The sequence below is a fragment of the Schistocerca gregaria genome, chromosome 1, assembly GCF_023897955.1.
Source record: "Schistocerca gregaria isolate iqSchGreg1 chromosome 1, iqSchGreg1.2, whole genome shotgun sequence".
NCBI classification, from domain to species: Eukaryota; Metazoa; Arthropoda; class Insecta; order Orthoptera; family Acrididae; genus Schistocerca; species Schistocerca gregaria.
This window is the reverse complement of record NC_064920.1, coordinates 514,449,035-514,471,791: the sequence shown is the minus strand read 5'-3', so window position 1 is coordinate 514,471,791 and position 22,757 is coordinate 514,449,035. Positions and strand designations below refer to the sequence as shown.

The 22,757-nt window shown below is 44.9% G+C and overlaps 1 protein-coding gene across 1 annotated transcript in view; it reads left to right on the top strand.

The window, feature by feature from the left end:
* LOC126354491 (sodium- and chloride-dependent GABA transporter 1-like) overlaps positions 1-9,228 on the top strand; it is a 287,334-nt gene extending 278,106 nt beyond the window's left edge. The window contains exons 11-12 of the mRNA XM_050004222.1: positions 5,533-5,688; positions 8,650-9,228. Coding sequence (XP_049860179.1) covers positions 5,533-5,688; positions 8,650-8,850 — 357 coding nt within the window. The 3' untranslated portion in view covers positions 8,851-9,228. The remainder of the gene's footprint in view (positions 1-5,532; positions 5,689-8,649) is intronic.
* Positions 9,229-22,757: the final 13,529 nt, after the last annotated feature.

Genomic DNA, 22,757 nt, shown 5'->3' with positions numbered 1-22,757 from the left:
TTATTATTATTATTATTATTATTATTACACAATTCTTCCCCACAAAAATTTTTCCTTCGATCACGAGTTACCTCATAATATTTTGCTGTAAAACATAATGATAATAGGAACAGTAAGTCAGCTTGTGGAAATTTTCATCTCCAAAATCTGATATTGTCTGTAATCCAAAAATTGGACTTTTAAGATCAGTAACATGTGACTCTCAGTTCAAGTTATCAATGTAAAAATCTAGGCTTTCAGAATATTCTGTTCCATTTGACGATTTACCCTCATTAGTTATTTCAGATATTGTGGTCAGAGAACCCGTTGTTAATTTTAAACAAAATATTACATCTACATCTACATGACTACTCTGCAATTCACATTTAAGTGCTTGGCAGAGGGTTCATCGAACCACAATCATACTATCTCTCTACTATTCCACTCCCGAACAGCGAGCGGGAAAAACGAACACCTAAACCTTTCTGTTCGAGCTCTGATTTCTCTTATTTTGTTTTTATGATCATTCATACCTATGTAGGTTGGGCTCAACAAAATATTTTCGCATTCGGAAGAGAAAGTTGGTGACTGAAATTTCGTAAAAAGGTCTCGCCGCGACGAAAAACGTCTATGCTGTAATGACTTCCATCCCAACTCGTGTATCATATCTGCCACACTCTCTCCCCTATAACGCGATAATACAAAATGAGCTGCCCTTTTTTGCACCCTTTCGATGTCCTCCGTCAATCCCACCTGGTAAGGATCCCACACCGCGCAGCAATATTCTAACAGAGGACGAACGAGTGTAGTGTAAGCTGTCTCTTTAGTGGACTTGTTGCATCTTCTAAGTGCTCTGCCAATGAAACGCAACCTTTGGCTCGCCTTCCCGACAATATTATCTATGTGGTCCTTCCAACTGAAGTTGTTCGTAATTTTAACACCCAGGTACTTAGTTGAATTGACAGCCTTGAGAATTGCACTATATCGAGTAATCGAATTCCAACGGATTTCTTTTGGAACTCATGTGGGTCATCTCACACTTTTCGTTATTTAGCGTCAACTGCCACCTGACACACCATACAGCAATCTTTTCTAAATCGCTTTGCAACTGATACTGGTCTTCGGATGACCTTACTAGACGGTAAATTACAGCATCATCTGCGAACAGTCTAAGAGAACTGCTCAGATTGTCACCCAGGTCATTTATATAGATCAGGAACAGTAGAGGTCCCAGGACGCTTCCCTGGGGAACACCTTCATTAGTGTTGTGGTTACTCCTTTAGGCTTGATTATAATACTTCCATCTGCAGCAAAGGGATGTGCTTCTGCCTTTTGGATGTACAACGCCTGAAAAGATTTAGTACCCATGGGAGGACGACGCTGATTTCGATCCGATGACGGCGTATGCGAACTAGGGGACAATAGATGTAGTGACTATGGTTGCAACGTCGTCCGCCAACACATAGCGTAATGGCACAGCTACCAGAGCGTTCATCATCTGTGTCTAAGCTTTAATGGAGAGTACTCACAACCAGAAGGCTCAGTGTGTAAGCTCCCCACTATATGGTTCTGCATGAAACTTAGCCAAAATTTACCCCCACCCCAATTTATAAAAAAATCTACGTATTGTCAAAACTATGTACCCACAAACTGTCACCCAACTTAAACTCGTATGCTGACTTTTGACAACACAGAAACTAATTTCAGTTCAACCGTAACTGGTGTGAATACAACTTGTCTTTATATTAAATCTGCAAATGAAGTACAACAATTATCTGGACCTAATCAAAATTTCCACTTACCTCGCCTCTTGACAACATTGTTCTAGATTTCTCGAAAGCACAACAGCAAATAAAATTTCCAAACAATATTCAAACTGTTGCTTACCACATAGCGCAAGTTGGTAAAGCGTAATGGTAATACATCATTAAACAGTTGGATGGGAGAGTAACTTTTTCTGTGAAATGATATTCCAAGACAACTATTTTAGAAACAAGTACGTACCCAAAACACAGAGTAAAAGTTCCTGTGATCCTCGCTCATAACATTTGTCTGAACAACAGTATTCTTAACAAAGTGAACAATAATTTAAGAAGGGTACAATGTTAACAAGTAATTTCTATAAAAACCAAACATCTTAGTCAGTTGATATCTTAATGAATAACTCATAGAAGTGGGGTGTTCTTTCTCTGAAATAATTAACTACCTGGCAATAATCATTCCGACAAACTAGCTGCGCAGTGCCGCAGTCTTAGTTCAGTATTCTCTTCAAAAATAATATTTTTCAACATTTATATTGTTTTAGCCTACAAATATATACATCATATTCATCCTTGCTGTTCTTTACGATAAATCTTTCTTCACACAACATATACAAGCACAAGCCAACACAGCACTTCTGAATATGTCTATATGTCTAAATATGTCTATCTCGAACTAAGAATGTACCGGACTGTGCAGAGGCAAACACTGTGCAACTGAAAGAACAAAGACTGTGTAACAGTAACGTAATTTGCTCTGTGTCTGACGTGCATGACGATAACTTAAAAAAGTCAAAATGACATATCCAGCTTACATTTGTGGTGCAGAGGTGAGAAGCAAGCAGTCAATTAAGCGGGTTTGAAAGGGATCAAATTTTGGCCTGCAGAATGGCGGGATGGTCCTTTCGGAGAATTGTCACACGAGCTGGACGTGCTGCCCCTGCTGGGCAACGCTGCTGGCATCAGTGATCACATCCGTAGACTAAATTCTGGACATCCGAGCAGCACAGACGCCCTCCAGGATCGTCGTATTGTAAGGGCAGCAGTGGCAGATCGTACGGCTACCAGAGCACAGATAAGAGGATTTGTGACGCGAACGGTTATTAGCAGTGGGGCTACGCACACTGGCATTTCTACCCCGTCTTCAACTCGCGGCGCAGAATCGACGTGAACGGCTCGACTATGATGTCAGAGGATCACTTGCAAGATGGTCTTCAGAGATGATAGCAGAGTCTGTCAGCAGACAAGTAATGGTTGTTTGCGCGTGTGACGTAGACCTGCTGAGCGCTGTTCGTAGAGTACATTCGTCCAAGAGACACTGTCCTTACCCCAGGCTTTATGGTCTCGGGTGCGATAACCTGCAACTCTCGTTTAACTTTGACGTTTCTAGAGGGGACGCTAACCAGCGCTCGGTACGTGCAGAATGTCCTTAGACCCGTTCCTTTGCCGTTCTTGCAGCAGGAAGGTCATATGTTGTTCCGACAGAATTATGCTTGCCCACATACTGCCAAGGAAACTCAATGTGCTCCGCAAGACGTGCGGCAACTTTCTCAGCCAGCTAGATATTCTAACTTGTCTCCAATGGAGCACACGAGAGATATGATGAGTCAACCAGCAGCTGTTACAGAAGTACGTGAATATGTGGAACAGGTCTGGCATGACTTATCCCAGGACAGTATTCGCCACCTGTATGATCGACAGGATGCTAGAGTCAGCTCCAGCACTGCCACCCGTGGAGGCTACGTCGTGTGTTTAAGCATGGGTCGATAGCTGATACCTGAGGACCGGTTGTGCTCTTGATCCGGTAAACGTAATCATTTCATGTAGTCCATAAGTACTGTTGCAGCTATAAATCTTGAGTGTATTGCGAACTTCTAAAAGGGTATACTACTCTTTTTCCCGGAAATGTATGATGCCACATCGTTTGTATCCAACAAGAATAAGAAGACGATCAGGCCGAATCGATCTGTGAAATACACTACTGGCCATTAAAATTGCTACACAAAGAAGAAATGCAGATGATAAACGGGTATTCATTGGACAGATATATTAAACTAGAACTGACATTACATTTTCACGCAATTTGGGTGCATAGATCCTGAGAAATTGGTACCCAGAACAACCACCTTGATACGCCTGGCATTGAGTCAAACAGAGCTTGGATGGCGTGTACAGGTACAGCTGCCCATGCAGCTTCAACACGATCCCACAGTTCATCAAGAGTAGTGACTGGCATATTGTGACGAGCCAGTTGCTGGGCCACCATTGACCAGACGTTTTCAATTGGTGAGAGATCTGAAGAATGTGCTGGCCAGGGCAGCAGTCGAACATTTCCTGTATCCAGAAAGGCCCGTACAGGACCTGCAACATACGGTCGTGCATTATCCTGCTGAAATGTAGGTTTTTGCAGGGATAGAATGAAGGGTAGAGCCGCGGGTCGTAACACATGTGAAATGTAACGTCCACTCTTCAAAGTGAAGACAATGCGAACCATCACGCCGGGTGATACGCCAGTATGGCGATGAATACACGCATCAAATGTGCGTTCACAGCGATTTCGCCAAACATGGATGCGACCATCAGGATGTTGTAAAGAGAACCTGGATTCTTCCGAAAAAATGACGTTTTGCCATTCGTGCACCCATGTTCGTCGTTGAGTACACCATCTCAGGCGCTCCTGTCTGTGATGCAGCGTCAAGGGTAACCGCAGCCATGGTCGCCGAGCTGATAGTCCATGCTGCTGCAAACGTCGTCAAACTGTTCGTGCAGATGGTTGTTGTCTTGCAAATGTCCCCATCTGTTGACTCAGGGATGGAGACGTGGCTGCACGATCCGTTACAGCCATGCGGAGAAGATGCCTGTCATCTCGACTGCTTGTGATACGAGGCCGTTGGGATCCAGCACGGCGTTGCGTATTACCCTCCTGAACCCACCGATTCCATATTCTGCTAACAGTCATTGGATCTCGACCAACACGAGCAGCAATGTCGCGATACGATAAGCCGCAATCGCGATAGGCTACAATCCGACCTTTATCAAAGTCGGAAACGTGATGGTACGAATTTCTCCTCCTTGCACGAGGCATCACAACGCCGTTTCACCAGGCAACGCCGGTCAGCTGCTGTTTGTGTATGAGAAATCGGTTGGAAACTTTCCTCATGTCAGTGCGTTGTAGGTGTCGCCACCGGTGCCAACCTTGTCTGAATGCTCTGAAAAGCTAATCATTTGCATATCACAGCATCTTCTTCCGGTCGGTTAAATTTCGTGTCTGTAGCACGTCATCTTCGTGGTGTTGCAATTTTAATGGCCGCTAGTGTACATCTGTACCGATTCGTCCTCATTCTGAAGATGCTGTTTCACTGTACGCACTCCCTGAGTTTATTAATGCAATGGCTACATCTTTTCAGTTGGATAGGACGAAAACCAGTTTCCGGCACAATACTTGATAATAGATTGGGAATAATAATAATGAAGCACGCCTGTCCTTTCATGCCTGCTACAGCTTCGAGACCTGTAAGATGGAGTAGAAGTCACTACTGAGTAATGACGTGTAATATCCCTGCAGGTTACCCCCACCCCCCAAAAAAGGAGAAAGGCAACATGAATTCAATAGCTGCAGATATTTACCCGTCGCTTGTGCTGAGTGTTCACAAAACGTGCACCGTGCAGTCCTCCGCGAGCGCCTTCTTGTAAAACGTGCGCTGCGTGTGGAGCGAGGAGCGCGGCCGCCACTCAGCTATCGCCCGCCCTGTGGAACGGGATGAGCTGCACGGCCTGGTCTCTGTGTTTGCAGGCGGTGTTCGGCTTCACGATGTACAACTACGAGGCGCCCTACTACGGCGACTACGTGTTCCCCGACTGGGTGAACGTGATGGGAATCCTGATCGGCACCTCCGCCATCGTGCCGATGCCCGTCTTCGCCGTCTACCGCGTCACACTCAGCAAAGAGGTGGGCTCATCGCCGGACGTCTGCTGCGGCTCTGCTTTCTGTACTCACGCTTCTCGGCTTCGACGTTAGGCTAAATTTATAACTGGCGAACGCTGCCTCGAAACACTCGCTATCGTGTTACAACATCTTTCAGTGCTTATGAGTTTACGAGTCACCTTCGAGTTAAGTAACCACACTTCGTTTTACATAGTTGTAACAGTGACATTCTTTTCATTACAGTTGGAACAGAAAACTTATCATATATTACCAGTACAAATATTCTGAGGCACAAGAGTAATATTCAGTGAAATTCATACGTAACTAATGGTTGAAAATCTTTGGATGAACTCAGAACTATAGAAATGACAATCGGAACCTGTGTTATTTCCGAGCAGATAGTGTCCAGGCAAGTAATGACACCATCACGTCAGAAAGGATCACATTGTTAACTTTAGAACGTGCTGTGCAGTTTAACAATGCAACCACGATTCGAAGTCTATTGATTCTGAAAATGACAGCGTCTGTCTCATAATACATTACAGTGTTTTTTATAAAGTAGCGAACATTTGGGGGCCAAAATGAAATTATCAGATAATTCAACTGGTAAGGAGTCGAAAAAAAATTGTTAATCGCCATACATAAGGACATGCTGCTCGAGTGGACTGTAGATATGGTCGTGAAGTGGAAGCCACAGTGGAATGAAGACTGGGCAGACCTCTTGTACTGGCGGGTAGAGATCTTTGAGCCTTGCGGAGCGTGGTTGTAAGAAATCTCATGAAATCACTGGAAAGAACCATTTCTAGGTTCCAAAATGCTTTTTTGAAATCCATGGCATAAAACTGTATTAAAAGTCTTTCATACTGCCTCTTTGAGTGTTGTACCATCATCCAAATGTTTTCTGCAGCACCACATCTCAAACGCAACGATTCTCTTCTGTTGCGGCTTTCGAATCTGTGCTCTTATCAGGTGGTTAACTATGTCTTAGTCCGCGACACCGACGATGGTGACAATCAGCTAAGGCTTCAGATTTTATTCGAATTTGACGAGCTAGTTAATCGAAAATTTTTTGTTCAAAGACTTCGTTGCATAAGACTGCGTCGTCATAGCAGTAAGCTGTTTACTTTTTATAGCCTTTCACTGTGTAACGAATCCACACATACTCTAAATATGTATGTATGTTTCTATATATGTGTGTGTGTGCTGTCCACATCTCCTCCTAAACCAGTGAAGTGATTTCAGTCAAACTTTGCACACATATCCTTTAATGTCAGGGAACAATCGCTGTGCTGGTAAGCACTATCTATTCTAACACAGCTCAGGAGATATGACGTCATAAAGAATGAACTGCGTGAAAAACTGCCCCATTGTGAATGTCTTTCAAATTTGTTACTTCTTTTCTATTTAGTGTATTCGCAACACATTTTGCACACAGTATCGACATATGCGGCTGAACATACCTACAAAATTGTGTCATTGTAAGACTGAGGGGTCAGCGAGACAAAATGTCAGTCCTAAGGGCCCGCGTTCGATCCCCGGCTGGGTCGGAGATTTTCTCCGCTCAGGCACTAGGTTTCGAGTTGTCCTGATCATCATCATTTCATCGCCATCGCCGCGCAAGTCGCCGAAGTGGCATTAAATCGAAAGAGTTGCACCCGGCGAACAGTCTGTCCGACGGGAGGCCCTAGTGACACGACACTACTAAGACGCTCGTAAAGTCGAGTCAGATTAAGGAAATCCCTGACACCTGGCAGCGCTATTGACAGCTTTCAAGTGCGAAGTGGAAACGGCTGTGGGCGACAACAATAGCCGTCTATAGTGCTATGAAGAGGCGTTGCCATAGAGACGTCTACAAAATCGCGTTTTACTCACGCAAAGCAGCTGCGCCGAGCGTAGAGATACTGTCCGGGATCATGTCTTTTGGTTTGGATACTGTACTTATGCATTTGTACATTATGCATATTTCTTTGTACGACTGTTACATAATTTCAGAGCCGGCCGGTGTCGCCGAGCGGTTCTAGGCCCTACAGTCTGGAACCACGCGACCGCTACGGTCGCAGGTTCGAATCCTGCCACGGGCATGAATGTGTGTGTTGTCCTTTGGTTAGTTAGGTTTAAGTAGTTCTAAGTTCTAGGGGACTGATAACCTCAGCAGTTAAGTCTCACCGAGCGAGGTGGCGCAGTGGTTAGACACTGGACTCGCATTCGGGAGGACGACGGTTCAATCCCGCGTCCGGCCATCCTGATTTAGGTTTTCCGTGATTTCCCTAAATCACTCCAGGCAAATGCCGGGATGGTTCCTCTGAAAGGGCACGGCCGACTTCCTTCCCCATCCTTCCCTAATCTGATGAGACCGATGACCACGCTGTCTGGTCTCCTTCCCCAAACCAAAAAAAAAAAAAAAAAAAAGGTTAAGTCTCATAGTGCTCAGAGCCAATTCAGTCAACCATAATTTCAGTGGTGTTTTCAAGAATACACGGAAATCAAACTTTTTCGTTACTTAACTACAAACAAGGTTCAGTTTTTGTTTTTCTTTCCAATAGAAAATGAGCAAAATATCCAGCCAACCTCGGCTTTGTCAGCTAGTAACACATTAAATTTTGGGCCATGGAGCCTTGCAAATGCAAATGTTTTTTTTATTTTATTTTTCTTTTCGTAAGGATGTTACAAGTGGCGTCATGTGTTGTTCGAAGTAAAAAAAAAAAAAAAAAAAAAGGTGTTTCATGTGTAGCGTTACAGGCCTGTAGGTTTGGCGCTGATGAAAAAATTTCGCAGCGTGCGCTCTTTCCGCTATGCCCTGCGCGCTACGTGGGGAGTTCGTTGCTTCTTGCTTCCTTGCTTCCTTTCATGAGTCCCCCAGGGCAGCGTTGTTGTACGGAGCAGGCGGTGATGACGACGAAGCGGCGGCGGTAGAGCCCGCGGGTGCTTACCGGGAGAGGACGCTGGCTGCTGGCCGCGCTTGACATTCTGGTCGCCTGTTCGCAGAGGGGGGCGGCGCTGTTCCGGCCCACTCTGCGCTGGGGCCCCGGGGGCAAGCTGCTGCCCACCCCCAGCTCCACGTCGACGACGCCGCCGCCGGGGGCCGGCGCAGACGCTGCCTCGGCCCCTGACGCCTGCTCGCAGCACTCCGGCTCCGCCTCCAGCTACTCCGCCTACGAGAACTACGCCTTCAACAAGGAGCCCTGAGCGCCACACCTGCTCCTGCCGTAGCCTCACCACAGCCGTCACTCATCCGTTACGCAGAAATTCCACTTCCAGTCTCCGGACACTGACTACTGGACCATCGACCGAACTTATATCTTTGAGTCTGCGGCAGACGATAATATACCTAGTCACTTGTTACGTCTCGGGAAGTAAGACGCAGGCATTAACTAGACGCTTATCGAAATGCTCACGTCAGACTTCGATTGTTAAGGCAGTGGACGTGGCCTTAACAGATCTCTCAAGACCAGTTTCTCTATCACTTAATACCTGTACCGTGTTATCATGGCGATGCTGAATCGTAAACTTCTCGCCACTAAAAGTATCTTCCAAACTACGAAATTAAAATACTGGACTTATGTATGTTTTCACATCTTATAAATCTGTCCTAGAGGGAAGCCTGGTATTCGTTACAATTATATCATGAGAGTTTCGTTTCTCTTTTCCGACAGCATTTGGTTCTGTTAAAGCCCAGTGTAATTTTCAGTGGCGCCCAGCGAGGTAAAAAGTCTGTGCTAACGACGAGGAGGGGGGGGGTGGGGGTGGGTAGGGGGAGCATGAACCATGCCACAGTTAAACTAATTCCTCGCAGCAACAAAAAACATAATTCAGTAAACTACTTGAAACATTTCAGCCTCCCTTATACGCCTTCTGTAAACAGGCGCATTGACACATGCATATCATTAATACGCACACACAAAGGAGAGAGAAGGAAGAGGGGATGGGAGGAGGAAGGCGAAGGAAGGGAGAAAGAACGAGGGAGCGTGATAAGGAGGGGCAGACGAGGAGAGACGGTGAGGTGGTTGATGGCTGTGCATGTGTGTGTGTGTGTGTGTGTGTGTGTGTGTACGTGTATGTGTATGTTTGTCGAGAGAAAGCAACTTTCCTGATATCACGAATCAAATGCTAATGAATTACAGAAGTTGCAAATTCTGTCTACGGAAATGTCTGTTATGGACGTGAAAAATGGGCTTATTTTAATGTATAGAAAGCATTATGATAGTAAAAGATAATCAGTGAAACAAAAACTTCTTGTCAGGTAAATAAGTTTCACAACCATATACCTATGCAAACTTATTAACTCACAGACTTTTGGCATAAAACTTCTGTGCTCTTTAATACATTATAGTCTTACCTACATAATGTCACCAAAGTTTCGACACATGGTACAGGATGTTCCACTCAAACCTTCTTGATTTCAAAGACTGAGGAAAAAAAGCACAGTAGATACGGCAATGAAAAATTCACCACCTTGTAGGGCATCTCAAAGAATTTATTTATTTATCATCAATACATCTCTACATGTGAACCATTTGCATCACGAGGAATTTCGAGTATATATACAATTTCTTGTCAAGTTCTTTGTAACATTTCCTCCGTTATTGCTGCAATTGCGTTAGTGATACGATGTCGCAACATCGGAAAATCGTCCACTTTGGTCGCATGCACGCTGTCCTTCACGAATCCCCACATGAAGAAATCAAGCGGAGTAATTTCGGGTGAACTAGGTGGCCAGGCCATGAGTCGTCCACGTCCGATCCAACGAGTGGGAAATTTCCTATCCAGGAACTTGCGAACAGTCATTGACGAATGCGGTGGACCTCCATCTTGTTGAATAATGATGTTAGGTTGCAAGTATTGTAGCTGAGGGTACACATACTGCTCCAGTATATCCAGATACACTGTCCCATTCACTGTTTGTTCTGCAAACAAGAATAGTCCAACAATCCTGTCGTGCATTAGCCCACACCAGACGTTTAGTTTAGGGCTATCACAAACATGTTCAATGACAACGTGCACATTTTGCGAACCCCAAATCTGAACATTACGCCTATTTACCCTTCCTGATATATGAAAGGTTGCCTCATCGCAGAATAAACATCATTCCAGGAAGCTGGCATCCATATCAATAGGCTGCAGCATATCCACAGCAAATTGTTGACGATGTGGTTTGTCGTTCGGCGTCAGATGTTGCAGAGTTTGCACGTTGTAAGCACACATACGAAGACACTGCTGAACTACACACTGCAATGTTGATCGAGGAACATAAGGTTTCCCAGATACTTGAGGAATTGACTTACGTGGGCTTCTGAGAAACATTTGTCTGATGTCCTCCACAGTCCCTTCTGAATTTCCGTAACATGCACTGCCAGAATGTTTCAGAACACTTTTTGTTGCCAGAAACTTCCTATACCATTCCTTAATTGTTTTCACATCAGGTGTATTTCATTTATACACACGACGATAATTTCTTTGAACAGTAATCGGCGATTTTGTTTCTGCAAACCACACTACTGCTTGCACGCGCTGCTGTGGAGTCGCCATTTTCACTTCATGCGACCAAACTGCACTCTGGCGGCGGTACTTGGCACTTCTGACGTGGGAATATAAATTCTTTGAGAGGCTCTACAATGCGGTGCATTTTTCATTGTCGTATTTACCGTTGTTCTTCCCTCTTGGTTCCTTGAAATCAGGGATGTTTGAGTGGGATACCTTGTTATGAATACCATTCTGAAACATTCTACCCAAATGCTTTTAAACTATTTAATGTGTAACTATTCTGTTTTCGACTTCGACGCGTACATTCCTTCTCGGAGGTTCTGTTTACTCCGAGTGTGTAGAAATCTTTGTCAGTTGAATCAAATCTTCAATTAAGTAAAAAAGGGTTTGTTTGCATCTGGTATATTGTGAGTAGTATGCTAGATGTCTTGCAGATCTCGTGTACACAATGAACGCTTGTATGACTCCATTTAAATTTCAAGTGATTGAATATGAAATATATAATGTAAATAAATAAAACTATTTATTTTTAAATATAGAATATCTAGTCTATTGTATTTGTACAAATATTTTTCCAAACAATTCTCCACAATCATAGTACTTGGAATTGCTAAATACGTACTGTACAGAATAACAAGACACATCAAGTCACTATAAACGAAGTACATTAGGTACATAAAGGTATATTAACACTTAGTATATTTGTGATCATATATTGGTGCACCTCAGCATACATCTACAGCACTGGAAGACTGAAGGAAGTTTAGAGGATAACCTATTGGAGGCTTTAGAGACGAAGCAAAAGTTAAAAATAGGCCAAAATATGGAAGGAAACACAGAGTGACTTATAAATTTTGTGTTGAAATCATATTCACAGCAGACAGTCCTAAATTGTAAGTAATTAACCTTTGGAAAAGAATATTTCAGGCGGTACAGGTAATGCAAAGATAGCACGTGTTGGTAAGCTGCTTGTGATTCTGCACCGAATATGGAAAAGCTATCTTCAAAAACAAAACACGATCACCTGTTTTTCATCCAGGGTAGATTTCTCTCCAAGGGATGCATAAAGTCAGTAAGTCAGTGGTGTACGGCATCCCAGCAGAAATTAGAGCGCGATTGGTTGGTAGGGTACTACCTGTGTGTATCATCAGAGCACAGGGATGCTTAAGAGAGTGCAGTGAAACTTTTTGTGTCGTTGTAGGTTTTTTATTAGGTCGATTCACTTAGAACTAGGGCGACAAACGTTTGGTCGTCGTTTGAATGGGGATGGCTTCCGCTCACGCCCCAACATCGTGCAGCCCGCCTGCAGTGGTGTCGCGACAGGCGTGAAAGGAGGGACGAATGGAGACGTGCCAATGATGGCCTTGGTGCCAATGATGGTCGTATGCGTGTTTGGCGCCGTGCAGGTGAGCGCCACAATCAGGACTGCGTACGACCGAGGCACACAGGGCCAACACCCGGCATCATGGTGTGGGGAGCGATCTCTTACACTGGCCGTACACCTCTGGTGATCGTCGAGGGGACACTGAATAGTGCATGGTACATCCAAACCGTCATCGAACCCATCGTTCTACCATTCCTAGACCGGCAAGGGAACTTGCTGTTCCAACAGGACAATGCACGTCCGCATGTATCCCGTGCCACCCAACGTGCTCTAGAAGGTGTAAGTAAACTACCCTGGCCAGCAAGATCTCCAGATCTGTCCCCCATTGAGCATGTTTGGGACTGGATGAAGCGTCGTCTCACGCGGTCTGCACGTCCAGCACGAACGCTGGTCCAACTGAGGCGCCAGGTGGAAATGGCATGGCAAGCCGTTCCACAGGACTACATCCAGCATCTCTACGATCGTCTCCATGGGAGAATAGCAGCCTGCATTGCTGCGAAAGGTGGATATACACTGTACTAGTGCCGACATTGTGCATGCTCTGTTGCCTGTGTGTATGTGCCTGTGGTTCTGTCAGCGTGATCATGTGATGTATCTGACCCCAGGAATGTGTCAATAAAGTTTCCCCTTCCTGGGACAATCAATTCACGGTGTTCTTATTTCAATTTCCAGGAGTGTATAAGCCGATGCACCACTGATTAAAATGATTACAATATAAGTGCTCAGAATTAGTGTGGTTATCAATGCCATGCTAAAACTTCTCATATACCACGCTGCGATTCCTAGGGCGTTGCCCTTTCGTTGATTATTCAATCTTTTTTTTCATCTGCGTTGATCCATTGTGCATACGGGACAGCAGCCGGTCAAAAGTTTACGAGGGAAAATCCCCAACGGTTAACGTATTTAGACAACCAGTTTCGAAATCTCAGTAATACCAGCTTCAAGCCCTGTATTTTAAAAACAATTAGACATCCTAGTGTATATCAAGACATACCACAGTTGACTTTATGATAAATGAAGCGTAACAGTAAAAGTGTAAAACATACAAAATGCATTCTGCAGCGTTAAGACAAGTACCTGTGCACATATAGCACAACAAAGCAGAGTATGCACATACTGTTTAACACTGAAACTATTTGGACATCGCAGAGTTAGAAAAGAACATGCCAAACATTATAAGAAACCAAAAATAAAGAATATGCTGTCACGGACACAAACGAATAATGTTAGTCTAGATTTTTTTCTATTCAGCTTTCTATCTTATTTAATTTTTATATATTTATTTATATATTTTAATTTTATGCAATTTATAATAAAAAATCGTATACAATTCTTATAGATGAGAAACAAGCTAATTCTTAGGAAAACCCAAGATCATTCAAAATAAAAAGTCGCAATATGACCTATGAAGTAGACGAAAGTGCCGTTTGCTCTGTTTTGTTTTAGGGCGCAAAAACAGCTAGGGTCTTACGCGCCCAAGTCAAAACTATAGAACACGAAGACAGAAAGGGGTTGAAAAACGATTACACGTCAATCCCAATCGATGTAAGAGATGACAACTAAAAACAGGACCGTGGAGAAAGGGCTATAAAATGCACCATAGTGAAACGGAGGTCCAGAACTAAAAAATTTATGGCCTTCGCCTTATTGCTGTGATGGATAAAAAGCAATTCGCTGTCGAGAGCCCGCGCGTCGTTCGCTAACTCAGACGCAAACTGGTAAATCAGACGCAAACCCAAACCAGGACGCAAACGGCCAAAAAATCGGAATTCCGTCAGGAAATGGCGGACAGTTAAAACATGGGCACAATGTGGTGGGGGAGCGCAACTTCAAAAAGGGCGATGGCTAAAAAAGCTGTGTCCTATATGCAACCTAGTTAAAATGGGCTCCTCTGGCAGAAGGGCCGAGAGCAGGTCGTCCAAGTGGCTTAATTATCTGGAGCTTATTCCCATGAAAGGAGGACCAATAGCGATGCCAAAGTGACGCCATCTCCTGACAGACAGCAACACAGAGACCATCGGAGACAATAGAGCAACTAGTGGGCTGAGATATGAGGCCTGCAGCCTTGGCAGCAGCGTCAGCAGCTTCTTTTCGTGGCAGACCGACATGACCAAGAACCCACATAAACATCACAGTGGCTCCATCAAGAGTGAGCAAATAACAGTTTTCCTGGACCCGTTGCACTAAGGGATGCTTGGTGAATAGTGCACAGAGTCTTTGATGTGCGCTGAGAAAGTCTGAGCAGAGGACACAATTCAAAAGCCTGTGGTGCTGGACTTACTCCCTTGACTGATACAGGACGAAGAGCTCTGGTGTAAATACTGAGCAGTGTGCCGGAAGCTGATACTGAAAAACGGCGGCGCCAGTGAGGGAGGAACACCTGACGCCACTGTCAGTCCGAGAGCCATCAGTGTAGACAAAGGTACTAAAGCGAAGTTCCGTGCGAAGGTCATGAAACTGAAGGTGATAGTGCGAGGCCGGAGTAGTGTCCTTAGCAAGCGAATGAAGGCCAAGGTGAACACGGGTCGCCGCACGAGGCCAAGGTGGTGAACGTTTCACACCCACTGGGAAAGTTGCAGGTAGTGTGAAGTTAAGCCGCCGGCCGAAGGCAGATCCAGGAGGTAACAGAAAAGAGGGACGCGCCCCATACGGGCGATCAAGGGAGTCATCAAAGAAGGAGGCTTAGAAAGGGTGGCCAGGCATGGCAGACAACGGCATGGATACATGCTGAGGAGAAAGTCATGGCGGTAGGACAATGGTAATTCAGCAGCTTCGGCATACAGACCCCCAACCAGGCTAGTATAAAAAGCGCCAGTAGCCAAACGGATGCCATGATTGTGGCTAGTGCTGAGACGGCGTAAGAGGGACGGACGTGCAGACTCATTAACAAAGCACCCATAGTCTAGTTTCGAACGGACAAGGGACAGCTACAAGCGGTGGAAGATTGTTCGATCTGCACCCCAGGAAGTAGCACTAAGGGACCGCGTATAATGGGCTGCCAGGCAAGACACATTGGAGGACCAAGAGAGTTTCCTGTCGAGCGTGAGCCCAAGGAATTTCGTAGTTTCAACGAACGGAAGAGCAACAGGCCCAAGATGCAAAGATGGTGGGAGAAACCAATTGAGCCACCAGAAATTCATACAAACGGTTTTGTTAATGAAAAAACGAAAGCCATTGTCGAGTGAAGACGATCGAGACATCGCTGAAGACGCCGCTCAATGAGACAGGTCCGTGGAGAATTGCAACAGATGGCAAAAATCGTCAACGGCACCCTAAGGTACACAGTTTTCAAAAAATGGTTCAAATGGCTGTGAGCACTATGCGACTAAACTTCTGAGGCCATCAGTCGCTTAGAACTTAGAACTAATTAAACCTAACTAACCTGAGGACATCACACACATCCATGCCCGAGGCACGATTCGAACCTGCGATCGTAGCGGTCGCTCGGCTCCAGACTGTAGCGCCTAGAACCGCACGGCCACTCCTGCCAGTACACCGTTTTCCTGGGTAAAAGTGTCCAACAAGGCAAAACCCACATGCACCTTCAAAACTGGGTCTTTTCAAAACTCCTCAAGGAAACGGGGGCAGTGGCCACGGAAGCCCTATGTGTAGAGGGTATGGACGATACCAGTTATCAAGCAGGTGGCGTAGCTCTTTTCCAAACCGAAAAACCAGGCCCCAGTTCGGGGTTCCGCAGAAAACCATTCACGACATACATGGACAAAGTGTCGACATGGTCAACTGCAGAACGGCGCTCTCAAAATCCACACTGTGCAGTTGTTAGTAAAATGAGAGCCTGGCATGAATCGTACTTTCTATTTCCTTGCAAACACAGTTGGTGAGAGAGACGGGATGGTAGCTGGAAGGAAACTGTTTTTACTTACCGGACTTAGGTGTGGGTATAGCGGTGAAATAGCGGTGAAATAAAAGAAAGGTCCAGGAGTGGAATTAAAATACAAGGTGAAAGGATATCAGTGATACTATTCGCTGATGACATTGCTATCCTGAGTGAAAGTGAAGAAGAATTAAATGATCTGCTGAACGGAATGAACAGTCTAATGGGTACACAGTATGGTTTGAGAGTAAATCGGAGAAAGACGAAGGTAATGAGAAGTAGTAGAAATGAGAACAGTGAGAAACTTATCAGGATTGATGGTCACAAAGTCAATGAAGTTAAGGAATTCTGCTACCTAGGCAGTAAAATAACCAGTGACGGACGGAGCAAGGAGGATACCAAAAGCAGACTCGCTATGGTAAAAAAGGGATTTCTGGCCAAGAGAAGTCTACTAATATCAAATACCAGCCTTAATATGAGGAAGAAATTTCTGAGGATGTACGTCTGGAGTACAGCATTGTATGGTAGTGAAACATGGACTGTGGGGAAACCGGAAGAGAAGAGAATCGAAGCATTTGAGATGTGGTGTTACAGATAAATGTTGAAAATTAGGTGGACTCATAAGGTAAGGAATGAGGTGGTTCTACGCAGAATCGGAGAGGAAAGGAATATGTGGAAAACACTGATAAGGAGAAGGGACAGGATGATAGGACATCTTCTAAGACATGAGGGAATGACTTCCATGGTACTAGAGGGAGCTGTACAGGGCAAAAACTGTAGAGGAAGACAGAGATTGTAATACCTCAATCAAATAATTGAGGACGTAGATTGCAAGTGCTACTCTGAGATGAAGAGGTGAGCACAGGAAAGGAATTCGTGGCGGGTCGCATCAAACCAGTCAGTAGACTGATGACCAAAACAAACATAGCGGTGGCTTCACGCCACCGTCCGGGAAACGTGCGCTCTGCCCTGATATAGTTGTACATATTAAGCACAAAGTGGTTGCCCACAAGAGAAAGGTGCTGCAACATCTGAATGTGGACAGCGTCTGGCCTTGGAGAGGAGGACCAGGATGAACTGAGAGCATGATCCAGCTCCCTCTTAGTAAAGGTGGCGTTGTAGCACTAACGATTGTGAGAAGCCAAAGGTATCGTCCGAGTCTCCTCCTCTCGTTTCCGATGGAGGAAGGCAGGGCGATAATGGAAAGAGCTCGAAATTTCCGCAAAATGGCGACCCAAGGTGTCAAGGTGTTGGAGTTAGCAATAGGGTCCATGGTGGCATCGTGAGCAACTGTCAGGCTTGAAATTGGGGAATGGATCTTGGTCCCAGAAATCCGTCGGAGGTTGGCCCAAACGGCAGGAGAAGGGATGAAATTGTTAAAAGAACTAGTGAATGAAATCTAGCTAGCTTTTCTGATATCCCGAAGAACGCGACGACACTGTGCACGCATCTGTTTATAATGAATGCAGTTTGCCGTCTTAGAATGATGGTTAAAAACACGGAGAGAACGTCTTCGAGCGCGAAATGCGTCGCGGAATGCCTCAGTCCACCAAGGCACTGGGACACGGCGTGGTAAAGGGGAAGTGCGGTAAGGATAACTTTTGTAAGATATTCCACCTGGTCGTCACAACTGGCGAAATCTTGTTTTGCTAAGGTCACCGGATAGGAGTAAAGCTACCAGTCAGCCTTAGTAAGCCCGTAAGGTAGGAGTCAGCAAACGGGTAGCGCATGGGAAATGGTCGCTCGGAAAGAGCGGACCACTCGAGAAGATGGGCAAGCTGGACAGCGCAGAAGGATGAGTCCAAATGGGAATAGGTGTGTGAGGATTCTGAAAGGAATGTGGGTGCTCCTGTGTTAAGGCAGAACAGGTTAAGTTGATTAAGGTCAGCCAAGAGGCCACCTTTCTGACGGGTTCTGGGAGTGTCCCAAAGAGAATAATGTACATTAAAGTCTCCGTGTAGCAGAAATGGGTGAGCTAGCTGCCCAATAAGCTGGGGGATGTTGGCCCTGGTGACACTGAATGACATAGGGACATAAGTGGTACAAAGGGATAAAGTCTGTTGAGGGACGAAAAGGCGAATTGCAACAGCTTGAAGACGGGTAGTCAGGTAGGTGGGTTGACTATGAACATGTACAATTTTGGAACACATATTATGTTCGAGCATCATGACTTCTCTGGAGAGTAGAAATCTACTCTGTAGGAATCAGCATGGGTTTCGAAAAAGACGGTCGTGTGAAACCCAGCTCGCGCTATTCGTCCACGAGACTCAGAGGGCCATAGACACGGGTTCACAGGTAGATGCCGTGTTTCTTGACTTCTGCAAGGCGTTCGATACAGTTCCCCACAGTCGTTTAATGAACAAAGTAAGAGCATATGGACTATCAGACCAATTGTGTGATTGGATTGAGGAGTTCCTAGATAACAGAACGCAGCATGTCATTCTCAATGGAGAGAAGTCTTCCGAAGTAAGAGTGATTTCAGGTGTGCCGCAGAGGAGTGTCATAGGACCGTTGCTATTCACAATATACATAAATGACCTGGTGGATGACATCGGAAGTTGACTGAGGCTTTTTGCAGATGATGCTGTGGTGTATCAAGATGTTGCAACAATGGAAAATTGTACTGAAATGCAGAAGGATATGCAGCGAATTGACGCATGGTGCACGGAATGGCAATTGAATCTCAATGTAGACAAGTGTAATGTGCTGGGAATACATAGAAAGATAGGTCCCTTATCATTTAGCTACAAAATAGCAGGTCAGCAACTGGAAGCAGTTAATTCCATAAATTATCTGGGAGTACGCATTAGGAGTGATTTAAAATGGAATGATCATATAAAGTTGATCGTCGGTAAAGCAGATGCCAGACTGAGATTCATTGGAAGAATCCTAAGGAAATGCAATCCGAAAGCAAAAGAAGTAGGTTACAGTACGCTTGTTCGCCCACTGCTTGAATACTGCTCAGGAGTGTAGGATCCGTACCAGATAGGGTTGATAGAAGAGATAGAGAAGATCCAACGGAGAGCAGCGCGCTTCGTTACAGGATCATTTAGTAATCGCGAAAGCATTACGGAGATGATAGATAAACTCCAGTGGAAGACTGTGCAGGAGAGATGCTCAGTAGCTCGGTACAGGCTTTTGTTAAAGTTTCGAGAACATACCTTCACCGAAGAGTCAAGCAGTATATTGCTTCCTCCTACGTATATCTCGCGAAGAGACCATGAGGATAAAATCAGAGGGATTAGCGCCCACACAGAAGCATACCGACAATCCTTCTTTCCACGAACAATACGAGACTGGAACAGAAGGGAGAACCGATACAGGTACTCAGGGTACCCTCCGCCACACACCGTCAGGTGGTTTGCGGAGTATGGATGTAGATGCAGATGTAGATCATTCCAAATGAGCAGCATGACTCCCCCACTAAATGGAATGCCGACCTCAGGAGGAGGATCAAAACGGTCTTAGAAAAAATGTAAACGCTCAAAGCAGTCGTGTGGACGCAATTTTGTTTCCTGAAGGCAGAGTACAAGGAGAGGTTGTGATTCTAAAAACAGCTGTAAATCCTCTTTGTGGGATCGAAGGCCGCGAACGTTCCATTGGAGGAGAGTCTTGATGAGGAGAAAGTGAAGGGGTGTCACATGGTAGCCTGCGAAGACTCGCTACTACAGGGTACAGAGGCAGGAGACTCCTGCTCCATGACGTCCACGGAAGCATCGGCGTTCCTGTGCTGTTGGTCTGTGGAGTCTAAGACAGAAAAACGGTTGGTGGTGCGCACCAGAGACACAGAGGCCGGCCTGGCGAAGGTATCACATGGCGACACTGTCGAAGAGGATGTTCGAGTCATCGAAGACTGTTTGCCTTGGTTGGACTTCTTCAAGCCTTCCCGGTTAGGAGAGGAAGACTCAGGTGTTGGTTGGCTGGAGGGATTTAGGAAGTCTTCACGGGAGCACTCCTTCTGTCCTTTCCGGCCTGCTGGTTGTGTACCTAGTGGCTTCGCCCCTTGACGCAAGAGTTTGATGGCTTGTTGCACAGTTGAACGAAGGGACAGCGATGCTACCTTAACAATGGGCGATTTCACAACCTCAGAGCAGAAGTTGACGTCGCATGTCTGCTTGGCCATGTCCTTCATGGGTCGAGATGTAGCAAGAACAGAACTATAAGTGTCAGACGGTAGAACACAGGATTTGCGATTAGCAAATAACTAGCAAGCGGCCGAGCAGGCACTTTATCCGGATTTCCTGGACAGCTCACTGATGAAGATACATGGGGCAACTCGAGAGGAAGCGGCATGTCACCATTGCAGTTGATACAATGAGGAGAAGGAGGCGGACAATCGCCCTCGCGCACATCCCGACCACAGGTTACACATTCGGCTGCGTGTCGACATGACGTTCTAGTTTGGTTGAAACGACGACAGTGGCAGCAGTGCACTGGCAGCCGCGAGTTCCATTACAGCACTGGGTTATCCCGACTGAAACCTAGGTAAATCTAGGTAAACTTTGCAGCTGAGGCTGTTTGTTATTAAAATTAATATTTATGCAGTTGCTGACAGGGCTGCGAAATTTATGGATTTGTAGTTTTAGCTTGAGGGTGTCCACTATGGAGTTACTTTTATTCTGAAGAAGGTTGGGTTAACCCAATTGAAACTAGGTAAATCTAGGTAGACATTGCAGCTGAGGCTGTTTGTTATTAAAATTAAAATCAATATTTATGCAGTTGCTGACAGAACTGCGAAATGTTGAAAATATTTAAGATTTTTACGATTTTAAGTCAGCAGCTGAAAAAATTCACCAATGTGCATTTTCAAGAGCTCACTGGAATCAGACTGGCTGCTGACCGGCTAGGGGTACTGCAAGTTCAATCAATTATCAATGCACATAAAGAGCTCAAGGAACATTACTTCTGATGTTCAAAATTTGTAGCTGGAAACACTACAAACGGAAGGGATTTTGCTAAAATAATTCCATTTCTAAAAAAGAGATGAATAAGTGGTTTTACGAGAATCTTGCGATATGAGTGAAAATGAGTGTGATGGTATTTGTATCGATATTTATGTTAAGACCATGGCATACAGAACATTTCATTTTCTTCAGATTTTGGATCATTTTGTGGTTAAATACAATGATGTAGAATAAAACTACATTTATGGTATGAAACCTGTATACCTTTTATGTTTGTGTCGCGATCCCTAACGTTTCTACTATTTTTGTAATGCTGCTGTACCCATTTTGTTGATTGTCTCTGCGGTATCGGCAGCTATTCGGTCGGTCGCACTTTTAAATACACGCACCACCGGTTACGAGACCGCGTTGCCTATAGCCACCACCGCGACTCAAGGGCGCTGCCACTAAAGATTACGCCGCTGCCAATGTGAGGCAAGCATCCTCTCTCTGGAGCCCCAGCGGCGAGACGAGGACCACAAGAAAGACAGGTCGCGGCGCGTACGTCACGGAGGTAGTTCTGAACTCGCTCGCTCGCTCAGTTCAGCAGACAAAATGCGTTTCTAAACCTGTTAACTCGCAGCTGGGCGTGTAAGTAATAACGATAATTGCACTTCCACTGGAATCTGCTGTTATGAAGTCTTACTGATGAACAGTACTACAGCAAAATTTAATTTAAGATGAATACTCGATATAAATGGTACAGCGACTTGTTCATAGCATTTAGTCTCTTCTGCTTAACAGTACTCATTACATACTGGAAGTGGTGCCTTATGCAACTGACAATCTTTTTGGCATGATTTTATTTTATTGTACGCCAGTGCAGCCGTAACAAATTATAAGCAGGCCCATGGACTTCCCATCATTATAGGACTACTAACAGTAAGAGTCCATAATAGCGGATTCAAGTACAAGATTCAGTTTTCGTTTGCACGGACACGCCTAGTTACGAGCTAACAGGTGTACAAACGTAGTTTGTCTGCTGATTTGAGCTATCGAGCAAGCGCAGGACTAACTTCGTGACGTACGCGTCGAGGCCTGTCTTTCTCGTAGGTATCGTGGCGAGTGTATTTACGTTCGAACGTTCACGTACTTAGACAATTTTGTGTGTTTGACAGTTGAACAATATTTACAGACGTTATTAGTGGCCGGAGGGTCCTGATATACTGAAAAGATACTGTATTTAAGAGTGACAGATTTATAAATCTTTTGTATCTGTATATATTTCTACACTCGAATCTACTGTTAGCAACCGTCGCTGCTAATTCAGCAACGAAGTTAAGTATTATTTTTACTATTAGATATTAGATGTAGAATAAATTAATATCTGAATTCTCTATTCCCGAACAGCATCTGTTCCTCGCTCTTGTATCCACTAAATAACCACACAGCATACAAATGAAAAAATTACAATTTGTAAATGTGACTTTTGGCGCTTGACCCAGTATTT